The sequence below is a fragment of the Equus asinus genome, chromosome 6 (genome assembly GCF_041296235.1).
Source record: "Equus asinus isolate D_3611 breed Donkey chromosome 6, EquAss-T2T_v2, whole genome shotgun sequence".
Classification (NCBI taxonomy): Eukaryota; Metazoa; Chordata; class Mammalia; order Perissodactyla; family Equidae; genus Equus; species Equus asinus.
In genome coordinates, this window is record NC_091795.1 from 38,375,481 (window position 1) to 38,401,773 (window position 26,293).

At 37.2% G+C, this 26,293-nt stretch overlaps 2 protein-coding genes across 20 annotated transcripts in view; one reads left to right on the forward strand and one right to left on the reverse strand.

Annotated features, from left to right (window-relative positions):
- GCFC2 (GC-rich sequence DNA-binding factor 2) overlaps positions 1–26,293 on the forward strand; it is a 46,101-nt gene that overhangs the window by 1,933 nt on the left and 17,875 nt on the right. The window contains exons 2-11 of one of the 12 annotated variants that reach the window (XR_011503911.1): positions 1,694–1,819; positions 6,416–6,640; positions 7,569–7,666; positions 11,611–11,726; positions 17,619–17,805; positions 19,333–19,456; positions 20,704–20,785; positions 21,302–21,414; positions 22,200–22,399; positions 24,099–24,268. Coding sequence is in view for 4 of the 12 variants with exons in the window: in XM_070511891.1 (XP_070367992.1) it covers positions 1,694–1,819; positions 6,416–6,640; positions 7,569–7,666; positions 11,611–11,726; positions 17,619–17,805; positions 19,333–19,456; positions 20,704–20,785; positions 21,302–21,414; positions 22,200–22,399; positions 24,099–24,249 (1,422 nt within the window). In the remaining 8 variants the exon portion in view is untranslated. Of the gene's footprint in view, positions 1–1,693; positions 1,820–6,415; positions 6,641–7,568; positions 7,667–11,610; positions 11,727–17,618; positions 17,806–19,332; positions 19,457–20,703; positions 20,814–21,301; positions 21,415–22,199; positions 22,400–24,098; positions 24,269–26,293 lie in introns of those variants that run through there. The other 11 variants (XR_011503913.1, XR_011503914.1, XM_070511891.1 and 8 more) reach the window with 11 other exon arrangements.
- Positions 6,513–26,293, reverse strand: part of MRPL19 (mitochondrial ribosomal protein L19) — a 60,839-nt gene continuing 41,058 nt past the window's right edge. For 4 of the 8 annotated variants that reach the window (XM_070511900.1, XM_070511895.1, XM_070511897.1 and 1 more), the window contains 4 exons: positions 22,490–22,571; positions 17,415–17,521; positions 17,038–17,134; positions 6,513–6,572 (listed from right to left, as the gene is read on the reverse strand). The gene's annotated coding sequence lies outside the window, so the exon portion shown is untranslated. The remainder of the gene's footprint in view (positions 6,573–17,037; positions 17,135–17,414; positions 17,522–22,489; positions 22,572–26,293) is intronic. The other 4 variants (XM_014847274.3, XM_070511901.1, XM_070511899.1 and 1 more) reach the window with 3 other exon arrangements.

The window sequence follows — 26,293 nt, forward strand, 5'->3', positions numbered from 1 at the left end:
TATCAAAAAACAATCTGTTAGTGTTACTACTGATACGATCAGTCTTGAAGTATTGGAAAGCTATCAAGTTCAGAGTGGAGGATTTAAGTTTTCCAAAATTCCAGTTTTCGCTTGAAATCTTTAATTCTTGAAGTGACAGCCACAGTTTTGCTCATTTTTCAGAAAATATTGGTCAGATATCTGTCTGAATAACTACAGTTTGTCAGTCGTTCTTTCAAGTAAAATGGTGTTCCTTGTTGAAGACAGTGGCTAATTCTACTCCCAACTCAGCACACAAGTGCTCTTCCTTGAGGCGACCATTGTAGCTCAGTATGACCCAGAAGTGCTTTATGCATGCTTCCATTTTGTTGCACAGAATATTAAAAAGATGTGTACTCAAGGGTCAAGACTTAATAAAATTAGTAATTTTTTACTGCTTCGTTAAATGAGAACCATAGTGAAACTGGCTTTTTTCCCCGTCAATGCATGATGGCGAAGAATACAGTAGCTCCTACTACAGGTTAGTGTCTCTGTTGATTCGTCCTAAGAGGCCAGCAGTTTTACCTGCCACTGCTTTTGCTTCATTGTGTAAATATCAACAGAGTGAAAAGGGAAGTAACATGTTACTATTGTGATGAAAGTAGTTTTGGCTTCACCGACCCTGTGAGAGGGTCTCGGGGATCTCCAGAGGTTGATGGTCCATGCTCTGAGAATCACTGCTCTGGTGTTAATCCACTGTGGGAAGAGGGAGGAGTTGTCATAAATCGAAGAAGCTAAGAAAGATGTAAGCTGTAGCTTACATTTTGATCTTACTCCAGATTTTTTTAAACTGTAGGTAGGTCTTCTAATTAAGAGAAGTTTTTAAGATAAAGAGTACTATTTATGTTATCTTAAGTTTTAAGGTTATTCATAAAAATTACAAAATGTGAACTAACAAGTCCTTTCTTGTCAATAATACCATGAGTTCCTTTACATTTGGCTCAGTCAGTTCTCACAACACGCCTATTGGTGTTATCTGTTATTGTTACCTTTATTTAATAGGTTGATTGACAGACTAAGTGTCCTTCCCCAAATCACACAGTGGAAATAGATCCATGATTTTATCTGAGACCACAGTGCTCATTATAGTACTTCTTGCCACCAGCCATTGAAATGTGACATACTATAGAGAATCTAAACTCCAGAGTTGGGTGAAATTAGGTTGAAAGCCCTGCTTCTCCACTGACTGACTTTGTGATGCTGGTCATGTTATTTAGCCTCTCCGATCATAAGTGTCCTTGTCAATAATAGCATTTACCTTGTAGAATTGTGAATATTAAGTGAAATAAACCTTGTAAAACAGATTTCAGTGTACCCAGCACATAGTTGAGTATATATTAAATATTTTTTCTACTTATTCACTACTACTATTTTTTCTGTTTTAAATATGCCATAACTTTATGTCATTTTTTCCTCTGCTGTTCCCCTCCCTCTTCTCATTGCATCCTTTAAGAGAATATTTTAGTAGATAGTACAAATAGGGTAAATACATTTATTAGACCATCCACTGGTTTCAGAAAGAATGGCAGTTTCAGAAAGAGCTGTATATCTACTTTAAGCCGTGGAGCACAATTAAGACACCATATTATGCATATACCATGTGTTGTTCAGAATTTCTATTATTGATTCCAATATCTTGACTCTCTCTTCTTATATTTAAAAAATGTTTTCCTAGAATCCAGAAGGGTTGATCTTTCAACAGATGAAGAAGATGGAGCTCATCATTCCTCAGAAAGTAAGGATGATGCGAGTTCCTCTTCTGACAGCTCTAGCTCTGTGGAAGAAGAGTTTTCGTCAGTAGGTTGGTAAATTCTGTGATTTTGGTTTAGAACTTTATTTCTGATATCAATATTTTCTATGCCAATGATTTTTATTATTGATAACAAACTCTAGTGAAGTACGGGGCCAGTAAGTCATTACTAATGATTGTTAAAGTGCCAAAATTGAATGCTCATTTCCATTACATAACATGCCCAAGGTCAGACAGCATGTGAAAGGCAGAGCTAGGATTCAGACCCAAGCAGTCTGCTTCAGAGCCTGTGTTCTTTACCACTGTGCTACACGGGATGATTCATGCCAGTCTGAAGGATGGTAAGAATTTGTCAGTATGTTTCAGGTACAGGATGCAGCATATATAAAACTCTAGGGAAGATAACTGGCATGTGCACAGAACTAAAAATAGTTGTTGGACTGAAACTTTTGGTTGGAGTTTAAGAAAGAGGAACAAAAAGAAAGAAAAGGAGATCAAGTCAGATAATTCAGGGCTTGAGGGAACTACTGAAAATTTTACGCAAATAGATGACATGACTATCTTTATGTTTTAGATCAGTCCAGTTCAGAAGTTGGCAAATTACCACCTCTGAGCCAAATCTGACTCACCACCTGCTTTTGTAAATAAAGTTTTATTAAAACAGAGCCACGTTCATTCAATTATGTATAGTCTGTGGCTGCTTTTGCACTGCAGTGGCAGAGTTGAGAAGTTGTGACAGAGGCTTTATGGCCTGCAAAGCTGAAAATATTTATCTGGCCTTTTACAGTATCTCAAGCTTCGTAACTTGTTTTGTGCTGTGCACTGTTTTCAGTCTTGTGAAGCCTCACACTCCTGAGAAAATAAAGTAAAATACATAGCTTTATAAAGGAAACAATTTAACTGGAAATATAATTGTTAAAATATATTTTAAAATACCTGTGCTTTATTAACTTTTTTTTTTTTTTAAAGATTTTATTTTTTCCTTTTTCTCCCCAAAGTCCCCCGGTATAGTTGTCTATTCTTCGTTGTGGGTCCTTCTAGTTGTGGCATGTGGGACGCTGCCTCAGCGTGGTTTGATGAGCAGTGCCATGTCCACGCCCAGGATTCGAACCAACGAAACACTGGGCCGCCTGCAGCGGAGCGTGCGAACTTAACCACTCGGCCACGGGGCCACCCCTATTAACTTATTACATAACAAGAACCAGTGGCTCTTATAATTTTTTCTTATACAGTAAGTTTACAGGTACAGAAGTACTTGGTGATAGAGCCAATATTAAGAATTGAAGCCTAGTAGGGGCTGGCCCCGTGGCCGAGTGGTTAAGTTCATGCGCCATGTGCTCCGCTGTGGCGGCCCAGGGTTTTGCTGGTTCAGATCCTGAGCACAGACGTGACACCGCTCATCAGGCCGTGCTAAGGCGGCATCCCACGTGTCACAGCTAGAAGGACCCACAGCTAAAATATACAACTATGTACTGGGAGGATTTGGGAAGAAAAAACAGAAAGAAAAAAAAAAGGAATTGAAGCCTAGTAGACAAGTGAAGCCTCATCTAGACTCTAGATACAGCACTATCCAATAGATCTTTCTGTAAGGATGTAAAAGTTTTATATCTTCACTGTCCAGTACTCTAACCAGTAGCCACATGTAGCTGTAGAGCTCTTGAAATGTGGCTAGTGCAGCTAAGGAACTGGATTTTTAGTTTGGTTAAGTTGACATGGTCACATGTGGCTGGTGGTTACTGTGTTGAACAGTGCTGCTATAGAAGATGGTGGATTAGATGGTAGAAGGCGGTAGCTGTTGAGAGTTGGCAGCTCCATGGACCTAAGGAAAGAAGGCAGTTTTTGGAAATGTGTGGGATAGTTTTTAATTACCATATTGCCTGAGGTGTTGCTGGCATGTAGTGCCTCGGAGGCAAGAGATGATAAATGTCTCGCAGAGTGCAGGACAGTTCAGCACATGAAGGAGTCCCCCTCCTCAGAGCTCCTTTGAGAAACACTGATTGAAAGTTGAAAACTTGTCCTGTGAGGAGTCCTTTTTTTTTTTTTTCTTTTTTCTGGAGCAGAAGAGATGAAGAAGGAATGTGCTAAGTTTAAGGACTGGTATGTGGAGGAAGGAGTGCATTTATTTTTTGTTCAGATGGTAGAACTATTAGAATGATCCAGTAAAGGAATAGCTTCCTTGAGATGTTCACTGTTGCAGGTACAGCATGTTACCATTTACCTCTACTCCTTAGATAGCGTGATGTATGTGAAAATTATTTATGAGCTATAAATCTGTAAAGACATGATGTTTTTATTATTATAAAGCAGTATGCTAACTTTGTTAATTAATCCCATGTCAGCCCAGCATCTGTTATCTGGGAACCCTTGAGCTAGATGTTAGATATAGACAGACAGGATAGGGTACTCTTCTCTTCCTTGAACCTTTACTTCTTTATTGTAGCTTGAGAGAGGATTAGCTTTATATAGCACTGGTATCTCACTGGCGAGTCCACTGACTGTGATTAACATCCCCAAGACATTTGCATGCCAGCCCTGGTGGTCTGGTGGTTAAGATTCAGTGCTCTCACTTCCACGGCCTGGGTTCGTTTCCCAGTCAGGGAACCACACCTCTCGTCTGTGGGTTGTCTTACTGTGGCAGCTGTGTGTTGCTGTGATGCTGAAAGCTATGCCAGCAGTATTTAATACCAGCAGGGTCACCCATGGACAGGTTTCACTGGAGCTTCCAGACTGAGACAGACTAGGAATAAGTATCTGACCACCCACTTCTGAAAAAATTGGCCTGAAAACCCTATGAATAGCATTGTCTGATACAGCACCAGAAGGTGAGAGGGTGGTGCAAAGAGCAGGCAGGGTTCTGCTCTGCTGTACCCAGGTTCGCTAGGAGTTGGAATCGACTCGGCTCGATGGCATTAACAAAAAAAGTCATTTGCAGGTGAATCACTTCCAATTCAAGTATTTTTGTTTCTGTATTCATACGCCTAAGTATTTGAACCCCAGTGTATCATCTTAACCCTAGTTGTACATTAAAATCCCCTAGAGAGCTATAAAAACATACTGTTGCTCAGCTCCACCTCATATCAACTGAATCTGAATCTCTGAGATGGGAGCCTGAGTACCAGTGCATGATCAAGCTTCCCAGGTGATGCTAATGTGTATCCAGGGTCGAGAAATGCTAATATAACCTGTAGTGATGGTTTCGAATCTGAATTCTGCTTAGGTTATTTTAGCCATACCTCCTAGCTTTAAGGACCCGTCTTCTTGTCCGTGTTCACATCACAGTGAAAGCATTAAACCAGACAAGACAAAACACAGAGCCCTCTGGCAGATCCCTGCGTTGCTGCATAATCGACATTTTTTTTCAGAGTAGTTACTCAACCAGTTAAGAATCCAGTGCACTATGTGATTTTCCCCACGTATTTTAACATTATCCACAACCAAAACGTGCAACTGTTAAATGCTTTGGGAGAGTGAAGAGACACTTGATTGCATCATTTTCCTGATACTGATCTATAAATAAATACTAGTCTGTAAAAAGCCAATCACTTGCTTTGATGTTCCTTACTCTTAATGAGCATATCTTGGTTTCTGGTAATCACCATTTACTGCTTCATAATGAATTCAAGCACTTCCGGTTTTCCTTAGGACTGGTGTCAAGAATATTGGTCTATACTTTCTGAAACCTTTTTTTCTGTTTCAAAAGTTGGAACATTTCCTCATGTCCAGGCATATTATATCTTTTCTATTCATTTCTCAAAGAATTTGGATCAGTTTGTGGGAGAGTTTAGAAAATTTTACTTGAGTCTCAGTGGCTAATTGATATTTCGAAGTGCTTGAAAATGGTGAGAATTTCCCTTGCCATTTTGTTTACCTTAGTATTTTGCTTAAGAAATCATTTGTTTCCGGAGTGTAAAGATAAATTTCAGCTTAGATCATGCATGAATAACTTGTTTTTGAATTGAAAGAGTCCATATTAATGAGCTTTGTACTGTGTAAAATAAAAAATAAAACAAGGTTCTATGAAAAGATGTCATTTAAGTGTTTTTCACCTGGTAAATGAACCTGATTATTTCCTTTGCACTTTTTAACTTCTCACATTTATTCACATGGAAATCACCACAGGACGCTGGAGGCTGGCTTCGCTGTGTGCTGGTGTTATTAGTCTGTGTCTCACCTCCTATATTCCTGGATGCCCAAAGGGGAGGGGCGGGTCACGGTATAATGTCCTCTTACTTTGTCAGTTAGACTGGTCTGTCACCCATCATTCTAACCTGTATGGTTCTCACTGACTGCGCGACTCCATGCTCAGCCCTCTCCACATCCCTCCCCTGACAGTCTCAGAGCTTCTGGAAATGAGGATTAGCTAGCCCTGAGCAAAAAGTCAGCCACAACACCTGATAAGAGAATTAAAGGATAAATTGGAGTGGTTTCCATGTATTTTCTAATACTAGATTTGGTTCATTTTTCTAGTTTGTATTTAATATCAAAAGAATTTTCTTCCATTATTGATATAGATTTTCAGCCATTTAGTTACATTCATATCAAAATAGTGAAAAAATTAGAAAAACGTTGCCTTTTTCCTTTATTCAAATGGAGTATTTCTTTCTCTGCAAGTTTGGTCTTCAGTGTCCTCCTCTTTGTTTCTTTCAGTAGATATCCCTGATGCAGCTTTTATTCAGGCAGCCCGAAGGAAGCGTGAATTGGCCAGGGCCCAAGATGACTATATTTCTTTGGATGTAAAACATACCTCAGCCACCTCTCGTGTGAAGAAGAACAGTGACGAAGATCCCGAGAGTGAGCCTGATGACTGTGAAAAGAGAATACCCTTTACCCCAAAGCCTCAAACGCTTAGACAAAGAATGGCTGAAGAAACAAGTACGTATCTCATTCATTTACGATGTATTAAGGCATTTTTCGTTAGAATGTGATACTATGTTAAAATCCCCATAAAAACATATTGTAGTGTCTCATATTCTAAAGCATGTTGAAGTTGGTTTTTATTTAATACCAATTTGGTCAATGATATGGCCTCTAAAAGACATATCTGTATCAAAATGTTATTATCGAAGGGTATGTGTGGTGTTTACTGTTACTGGGCCACCACTTCATCTTTTTTGACAGGTTAAAAAAAAATGGTACAGCGTCTTGTTTTTGATAGTGAAAGCTTTCGTTGTCACCTTTATAAAGTTTTTGTTTTTTAACGTGGAAGAATCTATAGGACTTGTACGTGTCACGTATTAAAACCTTACCTGCTCTAATAAAAAAATTTCCTCCACCAATAATCCTTAAATCTCAAAGGACTGTTTTCACATTTCTGGTTTATAAACAAAAATATGTTTTACCAAAGTTTTTCTCACTTCAACTATTGTTTTCTCAGAATGAGACCTTGGTTCCTTATAACCCAGAAATTATTTTTAAATATTTAGATTTCGGGTAGAATTGAGAATCTCTGATAAGGAAAACCACGTGGTTCATGTTTTCCAAGTTTTTTCCCTGTGTGAGGCTGTGGTGCTTTGAGTGTGACAGCTTGGTGATGAGTGCAGGTTCTGGAGTCAGATTGCTAGATTCAAGGCCCAGCTTCAACACATTCCTCAGACCAGTTCTTTACCCTCCTCATAGCTGAGTTTCCTCGTTTATAGGGTGAGAGTGATAATAGTACCTGCTTCCCAGAATTATTGTGAAGAATAAGTTGACACATGTAAAGGGCTGCCAAGCCAGCACATTATAAGCCCCCTAAAAATGTTAGTTCCTACTATTAGAATGAAAAAATACTGAATATTTATACATGGACTTTTTTTATTAGCAACCGGAGATGAAGAAACAAGTGAAGAAGGTCAGGAAGATGAAAGTCAAGATATTTGGGAACAGCAGCAAATGAGGAAAGCAGTTAAAATCACAGAGGTAATCATTCTTTATACCATGTATATTAGTTTCCTGTGGCTGCTATAACAAATTGCCAGAAACTTGATGCCTTAAAACAACAGACATTTTTTTCTCCAACAGTTTTGGAGGCTAGAAGTCTGAAATCAAGGTGTTGGCAGGGCTGTGCTCCCTTTGAAGTCCCTAGATCCTTTCCTGCCTTTTCCAAGTTCTGGTCACTCCAGGTGTTCCTTGCTTTGTGACTGCAGAACTCCTGTCTCCCTCCTTCACACGGCCTTGTTCTCCTTGCCTCTCCTCTATGTGCCTCTCATAAGGACATTTGTCACTGGATGTAGAGCCCACTTGGGTAATCCAGGATGATCTCATCTTGAGACACTTTGCTTAATTACAACTACAAAGACCCTCTTACCAAGTAAGGTCATATTCACAGGTTCCATGGGTTAGGACATAGAGACGTCTTTTGGGAGGCCACCATTCAACTCACTTAGCTGTGTATATTATATTCTTTTCCCACTAGATTATAAACACCTTCTACATATTATAAGCCACTTGAGGAGACCATTATCTTTTTTATCTTTAATATACAGTAACAGTATATATTATATGGTAGGTGCCTAAATGTGAAGTTTAAAAAAATAAATAGGTTTTAAAAAAACTAAAAAACAAAACAAAATATTGTACTTGGGGTCAGAGTCCTAGATTTGGGTTCTGGCTTCACCGTGAAAATATATGCTCAGTGAGGTTAAGAATTATTAACTATTTTGTTCAGTGTTATATCCCACAGTGCCTAATGTCGTGAGTGTTCCATAAATATTTGCACAGCTTCAAGAAAACCATTTAGTTGCTCTAAATCTCAGTTTTCTCATCAATGAGAATGATAATGTTACCTAGCTGAGTAGGTGGCTGTAAGGCTCAAAATTGTAATAATCTGGGGCCGGCCTGGTGGCATAGTGGTTAAGTTTGTGTGCTCCAGTTTGGCAGCTCAGTTTATGGGTTCAGATCCCAGGCGCAGACCTACACACCACTCATCAAGCCAGGCTGTGGTGGTGTTCCACATAGAAAATAGAGGAAGATTGGCACAGATGTTAGCTCAAGGACAGTCTTCCTCACCGGAAAAAAAGATTGTAATGATCTAAATCAAAGTGCTTGTAAATTATAGTATACAAATATAAGACATTCTTTTTTAATCTTTATAATAAGAATGTTCTGAAAGATTATTTACACTTTTAAGTAAGAAAATATTGTAAGATCTTCATGTTTTAAAACTAAAAAGCTAAGTAGAAGTAAGGGTTTGTAATTTAGAAATTTCTGACCAGAGAAATGATTTGGGGGACTATTTTTTACTGTAACAGGCTTAGATTTTTTTCCTCCTTTTTTAGTAAAATCAGTGTAGCAATAGCATTAAAAAAAAAAGATACTTCGAGAAAAAAACATGCCACAGTCCTTAGTCTAATTGCTCAAGTTTGCATAATTCATTTTTATTTGAAGTCTTTGTGTAATTGCAGTCATAGTGTACATCAGAAGTTCCCAAACTTTCTTCTTCATGGAGTCTTTAGCATCTCAGTAATTTTATCATGGTGCCCCTTGGCCAAAGGAAGTACCAAACAATTCCATTTGTTAAGTAGTTAGGTCCAAAGAATTTAGTAAGATTTATGTCCTAGTAATTTGGTAGCCATTTATGGAAAAAAAAAACAATAAATTGAAGAAAAAAATCTTTTCATTTCATTTTTAAATAACCACAATTATCTGCTAATGTGATGTGCACCTCTTGGGTGCTGGATGACTTGGGAATCAGATTGGATGCTGCCATCCTCATCTCCTGTTCCACAGTGCTTTTCAGTCATTACTTACTTTTTATCATATCATCTGCAAAAACCCGGCTTCGCTAATAAGACTTCATCAAAAGGAATGCAGCATAATCTAACGTTGCAACTATGAACTAATTAGAACTAGTAGGCCAACAAATGTGTAGAGTATTACTGTGTTTCCCTAAAAAATTAAAAATATCTCACAGCACCCCTCTGAGTTCATTGGGATGCCTTGGCACACAGTTTGGGAACCACAATATCCATATAATTTTGAGTTCTGATTTCTTTGCTTGGCATGTTGTAGATATTTTCCCATTTCTACATAGTTATAATGGTAACTAATTTTAAAGACTGTAATATTTATTGGAGTCAATGAATCATAATTCTCTTAGCCGTTTTTCCTTTTGGTGACATTTGAGGTTATTTGCAATCTGAATTTTTTTCTACTAGTAAGAATTGGTAAATATTTGCATATCTTTTTTTTCCTTCCCTTCTTTGCTTTCTTTAGTTCAGATGTGTGTTTTTTAACTATTCTCTTAGAATAATGGCCAAGAGTGGTATTACTAATAAAGGAGATAAACATTTTACGGCAGTTACTACATTTTTCTCTGTTGCTTTCTAAAGAAAATTTAGATCAATCTGTATTTCCACCAAAATTATGGTAATGTTTCACCACAGTCTTGCCAGCTTTAGGTGCAAGTTTAGTTGGCGAAAATGGAATCTCAGTCCTTTGTGATTTGCATTTTTTATTACTAACGTGGGTGCATTTACTGATTCCTTTACTGAAGATGTACCACATGCTACTGTATTAGTTTTCTGTGACTGCTGTACAAATTACCACTAACTTGGTGGCTTCAAACAACAGAAATTTATTTTCTCACACTTCTAGAGGCCACAAGTGAAAGTAAAGTGTTGGTGGGGCTACACTTCTTCCAGCAGCTCTAGAGGATAGTGTATTCCTTGGCTACTGCAGCTGCTGGTGGCTGTTGACATTCCTCAGCTTGAGCTACATTGCTCTCTGCCCCGTCTTCACATCACCTCATTTTCCTGCATCCCCAAACCCCCTGTCTTTTATGAGGATGTGGAATTGCATTTACAAGTTTGAGAGATTAGGACATGGACGTATCTCTTTGAGTTCACCGTTCAGCCTCTACAGCTATTTAACAGTGATAGGCACTAGAATGTATAATCTTTGCAGGGGAGAGACGGTTACACAAAATTGGAGTGAAATCTTACAAGTTCTGTGACAAAACTCTGTACAGGGTCCTGAGGTAGAACAAAGCAGCAAGTAAGTGGTCTGTTTTATAGGAGGGGAAGTGAATGGGGAGGTTTGGGAAAGCCTCTGCAGAAATGGTCATATTTGAGTGGGCCTTTGGTAGATGTTTTTTGATGTAAGGGATTTGAGACAAAAGATATCAAGAGTAAAGACTTAAGCTCTGAAGTAGTCTTCTTAGTTTGGAGATTTGCAGGTATGATTGGAGCTGGATGGGAGTCTTGGTAAGAATTGATAGGAGAAATATGATGCCTCATGGAAAATATAAAAATGACAGTTAAGCCGATGAGTTGGCTAATTGTCTGGTCCACTTCTCCACATGTCCTTGTCTAACACAGGTTCTTGAGAACCTTTTCAACATTCTAAGCGTGGTGTGATGAGCTGCGATTAGCCAGAGGATGTTATGTGAACTATACTGTGTTACAGGATGTATTAGTTAGGAATGCATTCCTCTGAAAGTAGGAGAAATCCCCGGTAACAGTAGCTTAAACAGAACCAGGAGTTCTACCTAGAAACCTGCCAGCAGACTTCCATTTACTTTTCTTTGACTAGACTGGAGTTAGGTGTGTACTTCCATCATGGAAAACAGGTATTTAGTTTTCTGAGAGTACATTAGATTATAAGTAAAACTAGCTTGAAAAACACTGAAAACCAAGCTTTTGTAAAAAATAAGATTTTGTAATTTGCCTCTTGCGTGTGAATTTAAAGTTGTAAATTTTAAAACTGGAAATTTTAGAGACATTTTATTTTAACTATGAAAAATGTCAAAGGCATGGAATTTTGAGCTGGTAAGACCTTAAGAGTATCCAGTCTGCTTTCGTGCTGTTAATGTTTGTAAGATAAGTGAATGCTTAAAACAACACAGATTTTCATATTATTTTTAGGGACGAGACCTAGATCTTTCCCACAGCAGTGACTCTAAACCAGTGAAGAAATTTGATACTTCCATTTCATTTCCACCAGTGAATTTAGAAATTATAAAGAAGCAATTAAATACTAGGTAAGTAATATTTTAAAATTTGCATTTGTCCTAGACTTTTAATAGTGAAAAAAATTGGCACTATATTCTTTTTAATTATTAAATATAAATATTAAGCAGTTTTTAAGGGAAAAATAGCCTCATCTTTGTTACCACACTAACACAACTGATTTCCATTTTTGTATGTCTTTTTAGTCTTTATAATAGATATGTTTTACATGGTTAAGATCAGTAATTGCTTTTGTGACTTAATATTTTCGTAAGCATTTATCTGCATTGTTAAATAGCCTTTAAGTTTTAAAAATAATATGTTGGGAGTAGTGGCAGCTAGATGCCAGAATAGGAAGCCCCAGATCTGGTTCCCCCAGAGATACCAACGTAACAAAAAATATGGTCTCAAAAGCCAAACCTGTTGGGAATTCACGGTCCCAGACAAGCTCAAAGCCAAAAATAGCCACACTGTAATGGGTAAGAAAAGCCATTTTATTTCAACTGCATCAGCCCCTTCCACAACCAGCAGTGCTTGTGATGGAAAGAAAAAGCCCAACTCACGGCTGCTCCACTGGGAGGGAAAAAGAAGAACATCTAACATTCTGGCTTTTGCGGGAACTGCCTGAGGGACTGGTTTCTGTCTTGTCTATCTCAGCACTGATGGGGAACTGTCATATCTTGGACGCCTGGGCATGGCAGAGAGGTCAGCAGCTTGTTGCAGAGCTGGAAAGCCTGCAGTACTGCACACAGACACCAGAGGGAGCAAGAGACTACAAACTCCTGAGAAAGAAACCCACAAACCTTTCTTGGGAAGGAAATTGGGAAATTTCATGGAGAAGCCCAGAGAAGATACATCTCTGTAAAAAAAATTGAGAAGACACCCTTCTCTCTGCTCCCCACCCTGGAGAATTTCTAGCTGGGCTGATTGGTGAAGTTCTTCCCCTGTATGAAGCTATTTACCTTAAGTGCATTTTCAGGTGCACAAAACACAACAAAAAAAATAACAAGACACATGAAGAAACAGGAAACATGGTCAGTCAAAGAAACAAAGTAAATCTCCAGAACCAACCCTAAAGAAATAGAGACCTATGCATTACCTATCAAAGAATTTAGAATAATTCTCTTAAACAAGCTCAGTGTGCTACAGAAGAACACAGACGATGAAATCAGGGAAATACTACATAAAGGGAGAAGATCAATGAAGAGATAGATACTATGAAAAAGAACCAGAGATTCTAGAGCTGAAGAATACAATAACTGCACTGAAAAATTCACTAGAGGAGATCAACAGCGTACTTGATCAAGCAGAAGAAAGAAGCAGTGACCTCAAAGACTGGTCATTTGAAATCAAGTCAGAGGAACAAAAAGAAAAAAGTATGAAGTGAGGAAAGCCTATGAGATTTATGGGACACTGTCAAGAAGAACAACATATACACAACGGGAGTCCAAGAAAAAGAGAGACAGAATGGGACAGAGAACTTATTTGAAAATGTAGTGGCCAAAAACTTACCAAGCTGAGGAAGAAATGGACATCCAAATTCAAGAAGCTCAAAAGACTCCAACAGGGATGAACCCAGAGAGGCTGACAATAGGGCATATTATAATCAGACTTTCAAAGGACAAAGAGAGGTGTGAAAGCAGCAAGACAAAAGCACCTCATCTCGTACAAGGGAGCCCCATAAGATCATCAGCAAATTTCTCAACAGGGACATTACAGGCCAGAAAGGAGCAGGATGATTTGTTCAAAGTGCTGAAAGAAAGAAACTGCCAACCAAGAATACTATATCCAGTGAAACTGTCCTTCAAATGGAAAGTAGATAAAGACCGCAGATGAGCATAAGCTGAGGGAGTTCACTGTTAGACCTGCTTTACAAAATTTGCTGAAAGATGTCTTTCAAGTTGAAATGAAAGGACGGTAGACAGTAGCACAAAGCATATGAAAATATAAAGCTCTCTGATAAAGGTAAATACATAGACAAATACAGAATCCTGTAATACTCTAAGTGTGAAAATCACTTTTAATTCAGGTATAGAATCTAAAAGATAAAAGCACAAAAAATAACTATAAAACTATGTTAATAGATACAAAATTTTAAAAATGTGACTTGGGACATGAGTTGCAAGAAGTGGGGGGGGGGCGGTGTAAAGGAATAGAGTTTTTATATATGATTGAAGTTTACTCCATGGTAAACACAAAGAAAATGCCTATAGAAGATGCCCAAAAGAAAACGGGAAGACACTCAGAGCATGCCACTACAAAAAATCAATGAAACACTAAGGCAAGAAAGGAAGAGGGACAAAATAGCTATAAGACAGAAAACAATTTACAAAATGGCAATAGTAAGTCCTTCCATATCAGTAATTACTTTAAATATAAAAGCATTTTATATTTATGAAACTCTACAATCAAAAGACATACAGTGGGGGCTGGCCCCATGGCCGAGTGGTTATATTTGTGCGCTCCACTTCAGTGGCCCAGGGTTTCACCGGTTCGGATCCTGGGCGAAGACATGGCACCACTAATCCAGCCACGTTGAGGCGGCATCCCACATGCCACAACTAGAAGGACCCACACCTAAAAAAAATATATACAACTGCATACCCAGGGGGTTTGGGGAGAAAAAGCAGAAAAAAAAAGAAGTTTGGCAACAGTTGTTAGCTCAATCTTTAAAAAAAATAATTTTAAAAAAAGACATACTGTGGCTGAATGGATAAAAAAAAAAACGTATATATAACATGTCAAGCAAAGAAATCAGAATTCAAAATTATATACACCTCGTGGTTCCCAAACTGAGGAACTGAACTCAGAGGGGTGCTTTGAGATATTTTTATTTTTTTAGGGAGAAACGGTAGTACTCTACATTTGTTGGACTACTAGTTCTAATTAATTCACAGTTTCAATGTCAGATTGTGCTACGTTCCTTTTGATGAAGTCTTATTAGTGAAGCTGGGTTTTTGGTAGATGATATGATAAAAAGCAAGTGATAATTGAAAAGCACTGTGGAACAAGAGATGAGAATGGCAGCATCCAATCTGATTCCAAAGTTTGAGAAGTCATGCAGCACCCAGTAGGTGATCCATATAGTTGATGTATCATAATTTACTCAAGTATTTTTTTGTTGGACATTTTGATTCCTAAATTTTCCCTCTTAGAGATAATGAACATTTTGTTCCTGTGGGTCATTTAATCTATTAGATTATTTCTTAAAATAAATTTCCAGGGAAAGTTGACTTTGGCAAAAGTTATGCATATTTTTATGACTCTTAATACAGATTGTCTTTCTGAAGCACAGATGACCTTTATTCTACTGCTATTCCATTGCTATTAATACTCATCTCTTAAATAGTGTTAATCTCCATATAAGTGGTATTTTTTGCTACAAATAAGGCAAACCCCATGACACATTCTTTTGCTTTAAGTATTTATATTTCCTGTTTTACTACTCAGGATCTAGTGTGCATCTTTAGATGTATGAAAGAAGAAGTGTGACAGTAAAAGTCTAATTAGTTCTTACAACATTTGAGAAAAGGAGAGAGCTTACTTCTGCTAAAGCAAGTATTTTTAAAGAACGCTTTCGTTGCTTTTTTTTTTTTTAAATACCTGAGAATTTTTTTCTAATACCTGAGAATAGGTTCAAAATTTTCTTCCTTTGGATCTTTTGTATCAATCAGCTTTAAAGTAGCTTCGTTCCTTAATCACACTGCAGCTAAAATATGTTGGTCATAGTTGTTAAATTTAAATGGTTTAACACAGAAAAGACATTGTGTAGTATTTTATAGTGAAATAGATATATGAAAATCTTTAGATGTATCAGTTTTTAGATGTTAGGTTATTTCTGTCTCCTAGTGGGTTGACAGATTACCAGCCCACTGCCTGTTTTATAAATAAGGTTTTATTAGAACACAGCCATGCTTGTGTGTTGTCTAAGGCTGCTTTCATGCTACAACACAGAGTTGAGCAGTTGCAACAGCAACTATCTAGCCTCCAAAGCCTTATTCACTATCTTTACAGAAAAAGTTTGTCAATCTCTGTACTATATCGTTGTTTTCAGGAGTGATGTTAAATAAGACTGCCTCGATTCAAGATTATTTTTGTAAAACCTTCGCTATCATTTACTGTCCTTCTGAAATTCCTTCGTTAGTTGGAAGAAAAGAGCTAGAATTGTAGCTATTGCATATAACTCAGAACTTTGTTTTTGGAGATTGTGTTTGAGAGAGTTGTCTTACATGGGTAATAGAGTAGAAAAAAGGTGGCAAACCACTGATAAAAATTAGCATTTTATGGGCTGCCCTCCTGGCCAAGTGGTTAAGTTCACAGCTCCGCTTTGGCATCCCAGGGTTTCACAGTTCATATCCTTGCCTCAGGCACCACTAATCAGGCCATGCTGAGACGGCGTCCCACATAGCACAACCAGGACCTGCAACTAGAATATGCAACTACGTACTGGGGGGCTCTGGGGAGAAGAAGAAGAAATAAATAAATAAAAAGATTGGCAACAGATGTTAGCTCATGTGCCAATCTTTAAAAAAAAATTAGCGTTTTGCTTTATCTAGATAGATGTTATTTTTAACTTTAGTGTATTTTATTTTTATTAACTGGGTTCTCTTTATTTTAAAAAGAAACTATATTCTCATGATGTGAAAAACAAAAAGTACAAAGGGATATAAAGAGACAAAGGGAAGTCACTTTCCCCAGAGGGTACCATTGCTACAGTTTCCTATGTTTCTTCCCAGAAGTAATCTATATATATCTCTATACAAGCACACACATCTTATGTATTGCTCCATTTTTTTATACAAAAATGAAGCACACTGTGTACCCTGTTCTGTACCTTGCTTTTTTCTCATAATCTGTACTTAGGAGTTTACTGCTATAACTGATTATATTCTACTTAAAGCATTTTATTAATATTGTTTGCTGTACAGTAGTATCTTGGTTTATTTCTTAACTGTCTCTGTTCTTTACATAAAGCAAGGAAAGAATTTGGAAGACAAATGTTCCAGGGAAACTTGGCCATTGGTCATTTGGCCTAAGCCCGGGCTTGCTAAAGAGCTTCCATTATGGAGCAAATTAGCAGGAGGAGTTGAATAAAAATAAATGTTTGATTCAAGTCCATCCGAACTTATTATTGCATTTGTAGCTAATTCTCTAATTCTGGTGTGCTCACAGTGTCAAATACTATTGGAAAACACATTTCAGATATTTTTATAGAAAATGTTTGTTACTCTTCTGTTGGCCATGTGTATATGAGGGATAACTGAATTTTAAAAGATAAGCAGACATTGAATTATATTTGACAGTTTTTTTCATGTTACATCAGTTGATACATATGATACTCACAAGAGCTGAAAGAAAGTGGGCTGTCTCAACATCAGTGGAGCTGGATATAGGGGCTACAGCAGCAACAGAGGAAATGTGCCTCAAGGACTATCAGATTCTAATGACAAATAAAACAAACCATTGTGAGTCACAAAACAGATCAATTACACCAAATCATAGCATGCTCAAATGGTTTTAATACCAGCTCCTTCAGATACCTATATTCCAAGACCACAAACTGCTCTAACAGTAAACTCCACATGGACTCCTGTGTTTCAAATATAAGACCCTTGGTTGTTTAGTTTACAAGTTGTGCTCAATGCACACTTACTAACTGCCTCTAAACCTACACTGTGATTAGCTCAAGCACCTGAAACTCTCCGAGTGTCCCTTCCTACCTTTCCGTTTGAGACCTCTTCCTCTGTGGTGCTCTCCTCTGCTCAGCAAGTCTCATAAACCCGGGTTCATATGATTGTCAGTTTCCTTGGTGGTCTCTGTAAGGTAGCTTTGAAAATTTGTCATTAGACGGCTACTTACTATAGTAGACATGAAAGTTTGAAAAATAAAGCAGTTTTTTTTTAACTTTTATTTTATTTATTTAGATTAACATTACTCCAGGATACTCACCGCTCACACCTGAGGGAATATGAAAAATATATACAAGATGTCAAGAGCTCAAAGAGTGCCATCCAGAACCTAGAGAATTCATCAAATCAGGCTCTAAATTTTAAATTCTATAAAAGTATGAAAACTTATGTGGAAAATCTAATTGACTGTCTTAATGAAAAGGTACATGGCTGTAAATATTTATATCATTTCCTTTTTATAGAGAAATCCTCTTGTGCAGTTAAAAAAATAAGTCTCACAACTAAATACTGTAGTGTTTTTCCTACACATTTTTTACATACTGTGATATTAAGCATTCTCTTAATGTTGGACAGTTAGGTTTTTTTGCAATTATTTTGCCATTATAAATAACATTATAAAATTTTGTTTATAAATTTTTGTGTTAAAATTCCATCTGTTTAGGAAAAATTCCTAGAAAGTGAATTATTAAGTCAAAGGGTCTAACTATTTTTAAGGCTTATGAAACATTGCTAAATTATCCTCCAGAAAGATTGTATCCATTTTATTTTTAGTTTACTACATTAAGAAAATGGTTTTTGTTTTTATATGTTTATTTTGATGTCAGACTCTTTGTTTTATTAACCATACATAGTTTTTCTTGTGAATTATTTGTCTCCTTTGCCTTGTTATCTTTTTGGTTCATAGTGGAGATTTTTTTCTTTTTTTTTTTTATTATGTGTTGAACAGTTCTTTACTGCTGAAAATTTTTAATGCTTTATTCTACCTGATGTAGATAAATTTTCCAGTTTGTTTTCTCTTTTGATTTTGTTTATAATGCTCTTTTGACATCCAGATGTTTTGAAGTTTTCGTGTTAATCAGATTTATGAATCATTCTTTCCCTTTATAGTGTGTTTTTATTTTACACAGAGTAAGTCTTTACATTAGGGTCTTGATATTTTAAAGTAAACTATTTTAAAAATATACTCTACTTTCCACTTACTTTTCATTTACATTGAAATGTTACCAAACAATTGAATGCTTTCTCCCGTATTGTTTAGACTGCCTTTTAATATCACTTGTAACTTAATAGTTACTTTCTAAAGTATTTATTACAGTGTAATTTTCTTTCTTCATTATCCTCGAAGAATTACACTGTTTGAATTACACTGTTCGAGTCTTGTCAGACTACACATGGATGTACCCACAGCAATAGCTATGAAACGTCATTGGAGTTGGGGGGAAATTGTTGCCCAGGAAATGTGAGAATGCCACTTTCAACTCCTCACTCATTCCTGCTTCGTAACTTTCTTGGTGTCTGGTTGGGGCTCTTCCATTCTCCACTTTTTCAAATTTTACCGGTTTCCTCAAGTGCCCTCCTACAGTCTGCCCCCTCAGCCTGTGAAAAATAGCTGCACCCATCGTTTCCTCCTGCTCTTCTATCTCAAAAAAGAATCTTTCTTCCTCTCTATTCATTCTTATCGATGTTCCTGACTCCAGCCCATTTGGTTTCATTGTTTATGATATTTGTAGCTGTTCTGGTACAGTAAATTGATTTTCTGGTTTTATTAATATTAAAAGTATTGACAGCTAGGTCTGTTTCTCACAATGTTTTTTTAATTGAGATGTGATAGGGTTGAAAATGTTTCTTTATATGAGAATTGAGCATATACCTATGCTTATATATAAGTACTACTTTTTATAATTCATTATTGATGACCCCCCAAATGTTACTTATATATGTATTTCAGATTATCAGCATCCAAGAAATAGAATCATCCATGCATGCACTCCTTTTAAAACAAGCCATGACCTTTATGAAACGCAGGCAAGATGAATTAAAACATGAATCAACATATTTACAAGAGCTATCACGTTAGTGTTTTTCATGTTCAATATGATTTATTATTTATTAAGCTAAATTATCAGCTGGAGAATAGAAATATTTTTAATCCTGTACAAAAACGTGCTTTTTGTGTATTTTCTCACTAACCTTTCACCCACCCCATTCCAAAAACCCCAAAACATTTAGACCTTGGACTTTAAAATATCTTAAATCTAAGACTGAAAAATAAAAATTGTAACTTATAATCATTTAGTATTTGAGACAAAATATTTGTATGGCCATTTAATGATTATTTTGAGATGGGTTGAAATCTGTAGGTTGTATCAGGGATCTAACTTTATAAAGCTTCTGTGACCCTTCCACAGACTGGTTATGGAGGTTAAAGAAATTCTGGTGTGTTTCAGTATAGAATCATCTGTACGATCTCGTTATGGAAGATTTGGATGCCAGCTTTTGGTTCTCACACTGGTTCCGTATTTTCAGAGATGTCTTCCTTTGATTAAAGTGCAGTCAGGTGATAGTGAAGCAGATGAGATCATAACCAAGTAGCCAATAAAACCAAGAGCAAAGTGACTTTCAAACACATGACATTTAGTTGGTCATAAATTACGGTACATACTAAAATAGGAAGTAATATAAATAACATTGGCAATGCAAATATTTCAGCATTTGGCTACAGGGACAGAAAAAATTGGTGAAAACTGAGAAAGAACGTGAGGGAAAGAAATTTTATAGTAGAATTTTGTTCTCAAAATTCTCAACAAAAAAAAAAAACTATCAGCCAAGGTACAATTTCTTAGGATAGCAAACTCAGTGCCTGTTAATACTGTGATTGGAGGGCCAGCCTGGTGGCACAGCGGTTAAGTGCACACATTCCACTTCGATGGCCTGGGCTTCACCGGTTTGGATCCCAGGTGGGGACATGGCACCGCTTGGCAAGCCATGCTGTGGTAGGCGTCCCACATATAAAATAGAGGAAGATGGGCACGGATGTTAGCTCAGGGCCAGTCTTCCTCAGCAAAAAGAGGAAGATTGGCAGCAGATGTTAGCTCAGGGATAATCTTCCTCAAAAAAAATTAAAAATAAATAAATACTGTGATAGGGACTTAACATTGCAATTTCATTGCATGATAAAATATGTAATTTAAGCATATCGTATATGTATGTTTTTATTTACATATGTGTGTGCGCACCCAAGATAAAACTTGTTTTCCAAGTGTATGACTTTATTTCTTTTGAGAATTTGCAGTATGAAATCAATTTTCTTCATTAACAGGCAAAGCTGAGGCATCAACAAATGGAAGCTTGCCTGCAGATGAAAAAACTCAATGGATTTTAGCAGAGATTGAATCTCGAAGGTAGCTGTATAACGTGAAGACTCAAAGGGTCATTGAATGAGTATTTTTCACTATTTAAATGTTGTTAATTGTACGGTATAATTCACTGTAACCTAACTTATTAATTTGTGAGAATGATGAAAAGCCAAAATTTCGTTAAGCAGTCCTTGACCCCAGGGCTTAAGGACACACTAGTGTATTTGGATCATTCAAAAGGAATGGGTAAAATGACATTCATCAGGCTGGAAATTGCTCATAACTAGAAGCCAGTCCTGATTATATTGTTATCCACGTCTTCAAAATCTGGGTACCCTGTGGGAATGTCCTAAATGGTAATATCTTAGAAGAAAAAAGAGGGAGAACCCCCAATTTAGACTAGTGAAGCTAAAATGTCAAAAATCTTAACATAAAATTGTGTTCTAATATGATGGTGTATATCTGGGCATTTTAAGTAAATGATGACTTCTTTTTGTTTCAAAGCATGTTCAGCAGGAGCTATCTGTTTTTAATTTATTTTTGGTTTATTGCAAAGTATAGGGCACAAAGAAGGCAAGCAAGGGCGCTTTCTGGGAATTGTGACCATCAGGAAGGGGCATCTAGTGATGATGAACTGTCTTCAGCAGACATGACTGACTTCCAAAAACGCCACGGTAAATTACCGAGTCTCTAACGTGTCTTAGTTTGAAGTATTGAAGTGGTGCGAAATGCTGTGCTAGGACTGTCCTTAAATACATAAGCTATATAAAATAGTTATAGTCAGGAAAAAGGAACATATTTCTTTCCCCTTTAAGACTTTTCCTACTTCTGAAAAAATGGGATAAAATGGAGAAGGAGTGTGAGTATTCCTGCATCTTTATAGTTTTTTCCCTCAGCTTTCTCATCTCCTGTTATATAGGAACCGTGAATATTTTTGGTTTGATTTCTCTGCTACTTACTTTCTGTATTCTCATTTTTAATTTAAAACAATTGAATTTAGTGAAGCCGTTTTTAGCATTATGAGAAGGTAAATATGTACAGTTGAAAGAGTATGAGCTTTACAGTCAAATAGATGGGTTCAAAGAGGGCCTTTATGCTGCGTGATGGTGGGCGGGTTCCCTGACCTCCCTTAATCTGATGATGATGATGTTTGTTTGCTTGTTTTGTCTGTAAATAGGTAAGCGAATAACACCTACCTCTTAGGGAAGATGGTTATGATGATCTAGTGAGACAGTGTATTTACAATGTTTTGGGATACAGCAGGTAGTAGATTTTATTAGTGTCAATGTTACTATTACTACTAAAGTGAGTTTTTAATAAAAGATGATTTATATGTTAATGTCAGAGGAAAGTTCACTTCAATTGATTACATAGTCATACATGATTGTGTTTATAGGAAGCAAACGTAAAGGTCACAAACTTAAACGGCATAATATACAGAGACTTGTTTTGTTCACAGGTGACATTTTACAGGATCATAAGAAGATTTTTGAAGATGTGCATGATGATTTTTGTAATATCCAGAATGTTTTATTGAAATTTCAACAATGGCGAGAAAAGTTTCCTGATTCTTACTATGAAGCCTTCATTAGTTTATGCATACCAAAGCTTTTAAATCCCCTAATACGAGTTCAGTTGATTGATTGGAATCCTCTTAAGGTATTTAAGCTTAAGATGTGCAAAAAGTAATCTTGATTACATTAGTTGGTTAAATTCCCTTGTTATCAGGTTAGCTATAAAATACCTCACCTTGAGACTTGGAGTTGATAGATAATGCTTTGGAGTAATCATCTACATTTTTCTTTTCTTGGTTCTCACTTTATTTTTAAGGCTGAGTAGCATTAAACATCAGTAAAGGAAACACATTTTTTTTAGCTTCTTCTATGGTAAGTTTAAGATCACTCAAAAAATTAAAGGTAGTATTAGACCTTAAGAATTTTACAGTCTGTTTGGAGAAATTCGACATAGGTACCAAGAGTTCTGAAGTTGGAGATGACATATTGGGAAGCGTTGGTTAGGAAAGCTGCATTGAGGAGGAAGAATTTGAGGATTTGAAAAGTTTATAGGATTTAAACAGGAGGAGAAAGAAAGGGAAAGGTATTTCGTAAAGGTGCTTAGAGAGAAATACTAGTTCAAGAGCTAGAGACTGCACAGATGTTCAGATACTAAATTAAGAGATAGGAACTTGGTTTGGTAAATAATGGGAGGTGTGGCATGGTGAAAGTACTGCTTTAGGAAGCCCCAGCAGTAGGCTAACTTGGAGGGAAGGGAGATAAGAGGTGAAGATATATATTGGAAGGCTGTTGCTGTAGCCTGAGTCCTAGGTGATGAATTCCTCTTGCAGGGTGATAGTGCCAAAGGGAAGAGAAAGAAAGTGTTGATTACAAGAGGTGTTAGGAAGTAAGAATCAGTAAAATGGTGAGAATAACTCTCACACATCACATCCAGAGATGACCGCAAGATTTGGATTCTGGGTTCTTAGAACAATGGTAGTTCCATTAATAGAAGTGGAGATTTTCCAGAGAGAGAAAAGGTTTTGAGGGAAGTTTCACTTTGTAGATAATGAAATGAGAGTGGGACATCCATGTGGATATTCCTAGTAAGCTAACAGAAATGAGAAATGAAGTTCTAGGAAGAGAGGAGAGCTGAAGGTAAAGATTTAACAAAGGGAAGGATGGAACCATGTTCCTTTATCTTTCTCTGCCCTAGTCAGGCATGCCTGTTGGCTCTGTGTTGGGTTCAGGCCAGTCTTCACGGTACCGGAACCAAGCTTATCCCTAAGAAAGTGGTAGGTACTTGTTGGACAGCAGCCTAGTTATTAACCTCTCAAGCAGAATTGAGTGCTCTGTTACACCAGCAGAGATCTGTTCATTCATTCATTCAACTAATAATAATTGCCCATTGGCTCTTTGCCTGGTAAACTAGACCACATGCAAAATAACACATTTCTGCCCATGAGAATTGAGAGAGCCAGAAGTGAATTTTGCATGAGGCAAATGAATTTTTATAAACAAATTCCATGTCTATTTTAAGTGCTATTCTTAGAGAAATGCATATTTTGCCCCTAACAGTACTTGCCATGTGATTGCCTCTGAATACACAGTAGGCATTTTAGAGTATTTGTCATACGAATGAATGCGTGAAGTGCAGTTTCTTGTCATGTTGCTTAGACATCATGTCTTAGTCATATCTTCCTGCCTAGCCTTGATAGTCCAGCGCTGTATACATGGGGTTAAATTACAGAATTATTCTCCTTTGAGCCTTAGAAAAGCTCTGGTGATTACTGAACAAGTTAACTATTTTAAAGCAAACTAATGTTTAAGGATTTATTTATAACTTTGATAATTTTATTTATAAGTTTGATTCCATAGGTTTAAAACAGATGCCGTGGTTCACGTCTATAGAAGAATTTGTGGGTAGCAGTATGGAAGATTCAAAGAAGGAAGAGAGTTCTGATAAAAAAATACTGTCTGCTGTCATCAACAAAACAGTGATTCCTCGACTCACAGGTGCTGCTCTGTGGTCTGGGTAAAATTCAATTGTTCTTTGTCACGGTGTAAGATCATTAATTTCTGTTACAGTCACATTTTCTTTTCAGAAGTTTTGAACACAATAAATGTAACATGCAATAGAAATCAATAGTTATCATAATTTAAGCTGGTTAAAAAAATGCTCATCCATGCAAATGATTGGCAGCCAAACTGCTGACGCTCTTTGGCCTTGAGAGTCGCTTTTATTACACCTAAGTCATTTATTAATGGGACACTTCCATCTCTACGACATGTCTTTCTTTCCTTCCCTTAACTTCTCCCCTTATGTTTCTTTTTATTTCTTCTTTCTTCATGAAACATTTCTACATTTCCCTCATGTCTGCCACTGGCAGGCAGAGCACTTTGCATTGAGGCTTGTGCTTCAGTCTGAAGACCCTTGTTTTACCCAGAATTGTACTAGATGGGGATCTGTTTCAGCATGTCACTGAGAATGGGTTCTGACAGCAAACTCTGCAGAACTCTGAAAAGGTGAAGCAACCAGCTTTATATCGCTTCTCGGCCAACTTGGCTAAACTTGAAAGATTTTCTCAGTGTAACTTGCAGTGCAATCATGGGGCGTATTAGAAAGTTACTGCTTTTAACTGGCTCTGTTAATGATATCATAGAAGATGCGTGCCTCATTTAAGCTTCTGAAAACTCAAAATACTTCTCTTGTATCTATATCCATGCCATCTATATGTGTGTTGTTCTGTGTGGTAACCACTAACTATATGTGGCTACTAAAATATAAATTTTGTCTGAGTAAAATTAAAATTCAGTTCCTCAGTCACACAAGCCACATTTTAAATGCTTAGTAGCCATAGGTAGCTCATGGCTATCATACTAGATAGTGCAGATGTAAGATGTTTTTTCCATCATCACAGAACATTCTTTTGGGCAGTGCTACTCTACATAATTTTAAATCCAGACCAACTGGGAGAAGTCCAGGTCTCTTCTTAGAGCCCCAGATCTCTCTATCAGAGTGCCTTCTGAGGACATCCACTTGGATGTCTAACAGGCAACTCAAACTCCACATTCAGAACTGTACTTGTCGTCTTTGCTGCAGACCTGTTCCTCTTACCTTCCTTGTCGAGAAAATTGGCACCTCCATCTACCATGTATTCAAACGAGAACCTTCAAATCACTTATTCTTCCCTCTTTTTTACCTCCTCATATAAGCAGTTGACAGCTCTGTTATTTTTTTTCCTTTTTCTAATACGTTTTCTATACTATAGCCATAGTTATCTGTCTAAATGTGGCTCTGAAGGTGTCATACCTTATGTAAAACAATTTTAATTATTCTTAACTGCCTTCAGGATGAAGTCTAAGCTTTCACATGGCTTTCTCGGCCTTCCAGAATCAGGGCTGTGTTTAGTAATGCTCCAGCCCCTTCTCTAGCCAAGCTCTACGCCTTCCCCTCCTCCCGTCTCTCCTGCCCTTCAGCTGTACCCTCCCTGGCATTTACAGCTTCTGCGCTCCATCCGTTTGACAAACCTCCCAGCCCCACCTCCTCCATCTGGCTAACTAACTCCTCTTCATCTTTCGGGACTCGGTGTAGACATCACTTCTAGAAACTGGTTTAGGCATACCTCTCTAGGCTCGTGTAACACTGAGCTCACTCATGGTGGCACCTACACACTGAATTGTAATTGCTTATATAAGCGTTTGTATTTGCCATTAGACACAGTTGTTCAAAGGCAGGCACCTCACCTTACTTATTGCTGTGTCTATTTAATGCCAGGCACATAGTAGGCTGTCAGTATTGGTTGACTGAATATTTCTGAGGTTATTAGAAGCCTAACCGTCTAAATGCTTGAGAAATCGCTGTTTTGTTTTTGGCTTGAGGTTTTTTTTTAAACCTACTCAATTTTTTCCATTATTTAACTTATATTCTGCAAGGGTCTACTCTGTGTCAGGCACTGTTGTTGCTTCAGTGTATAGAGCAGTGAATGAGTTTATAATCTTTATAATCTCTGCCCTCATGGAGCTTACATTCTGTCAAGAAGATAGATGATAAACAAGA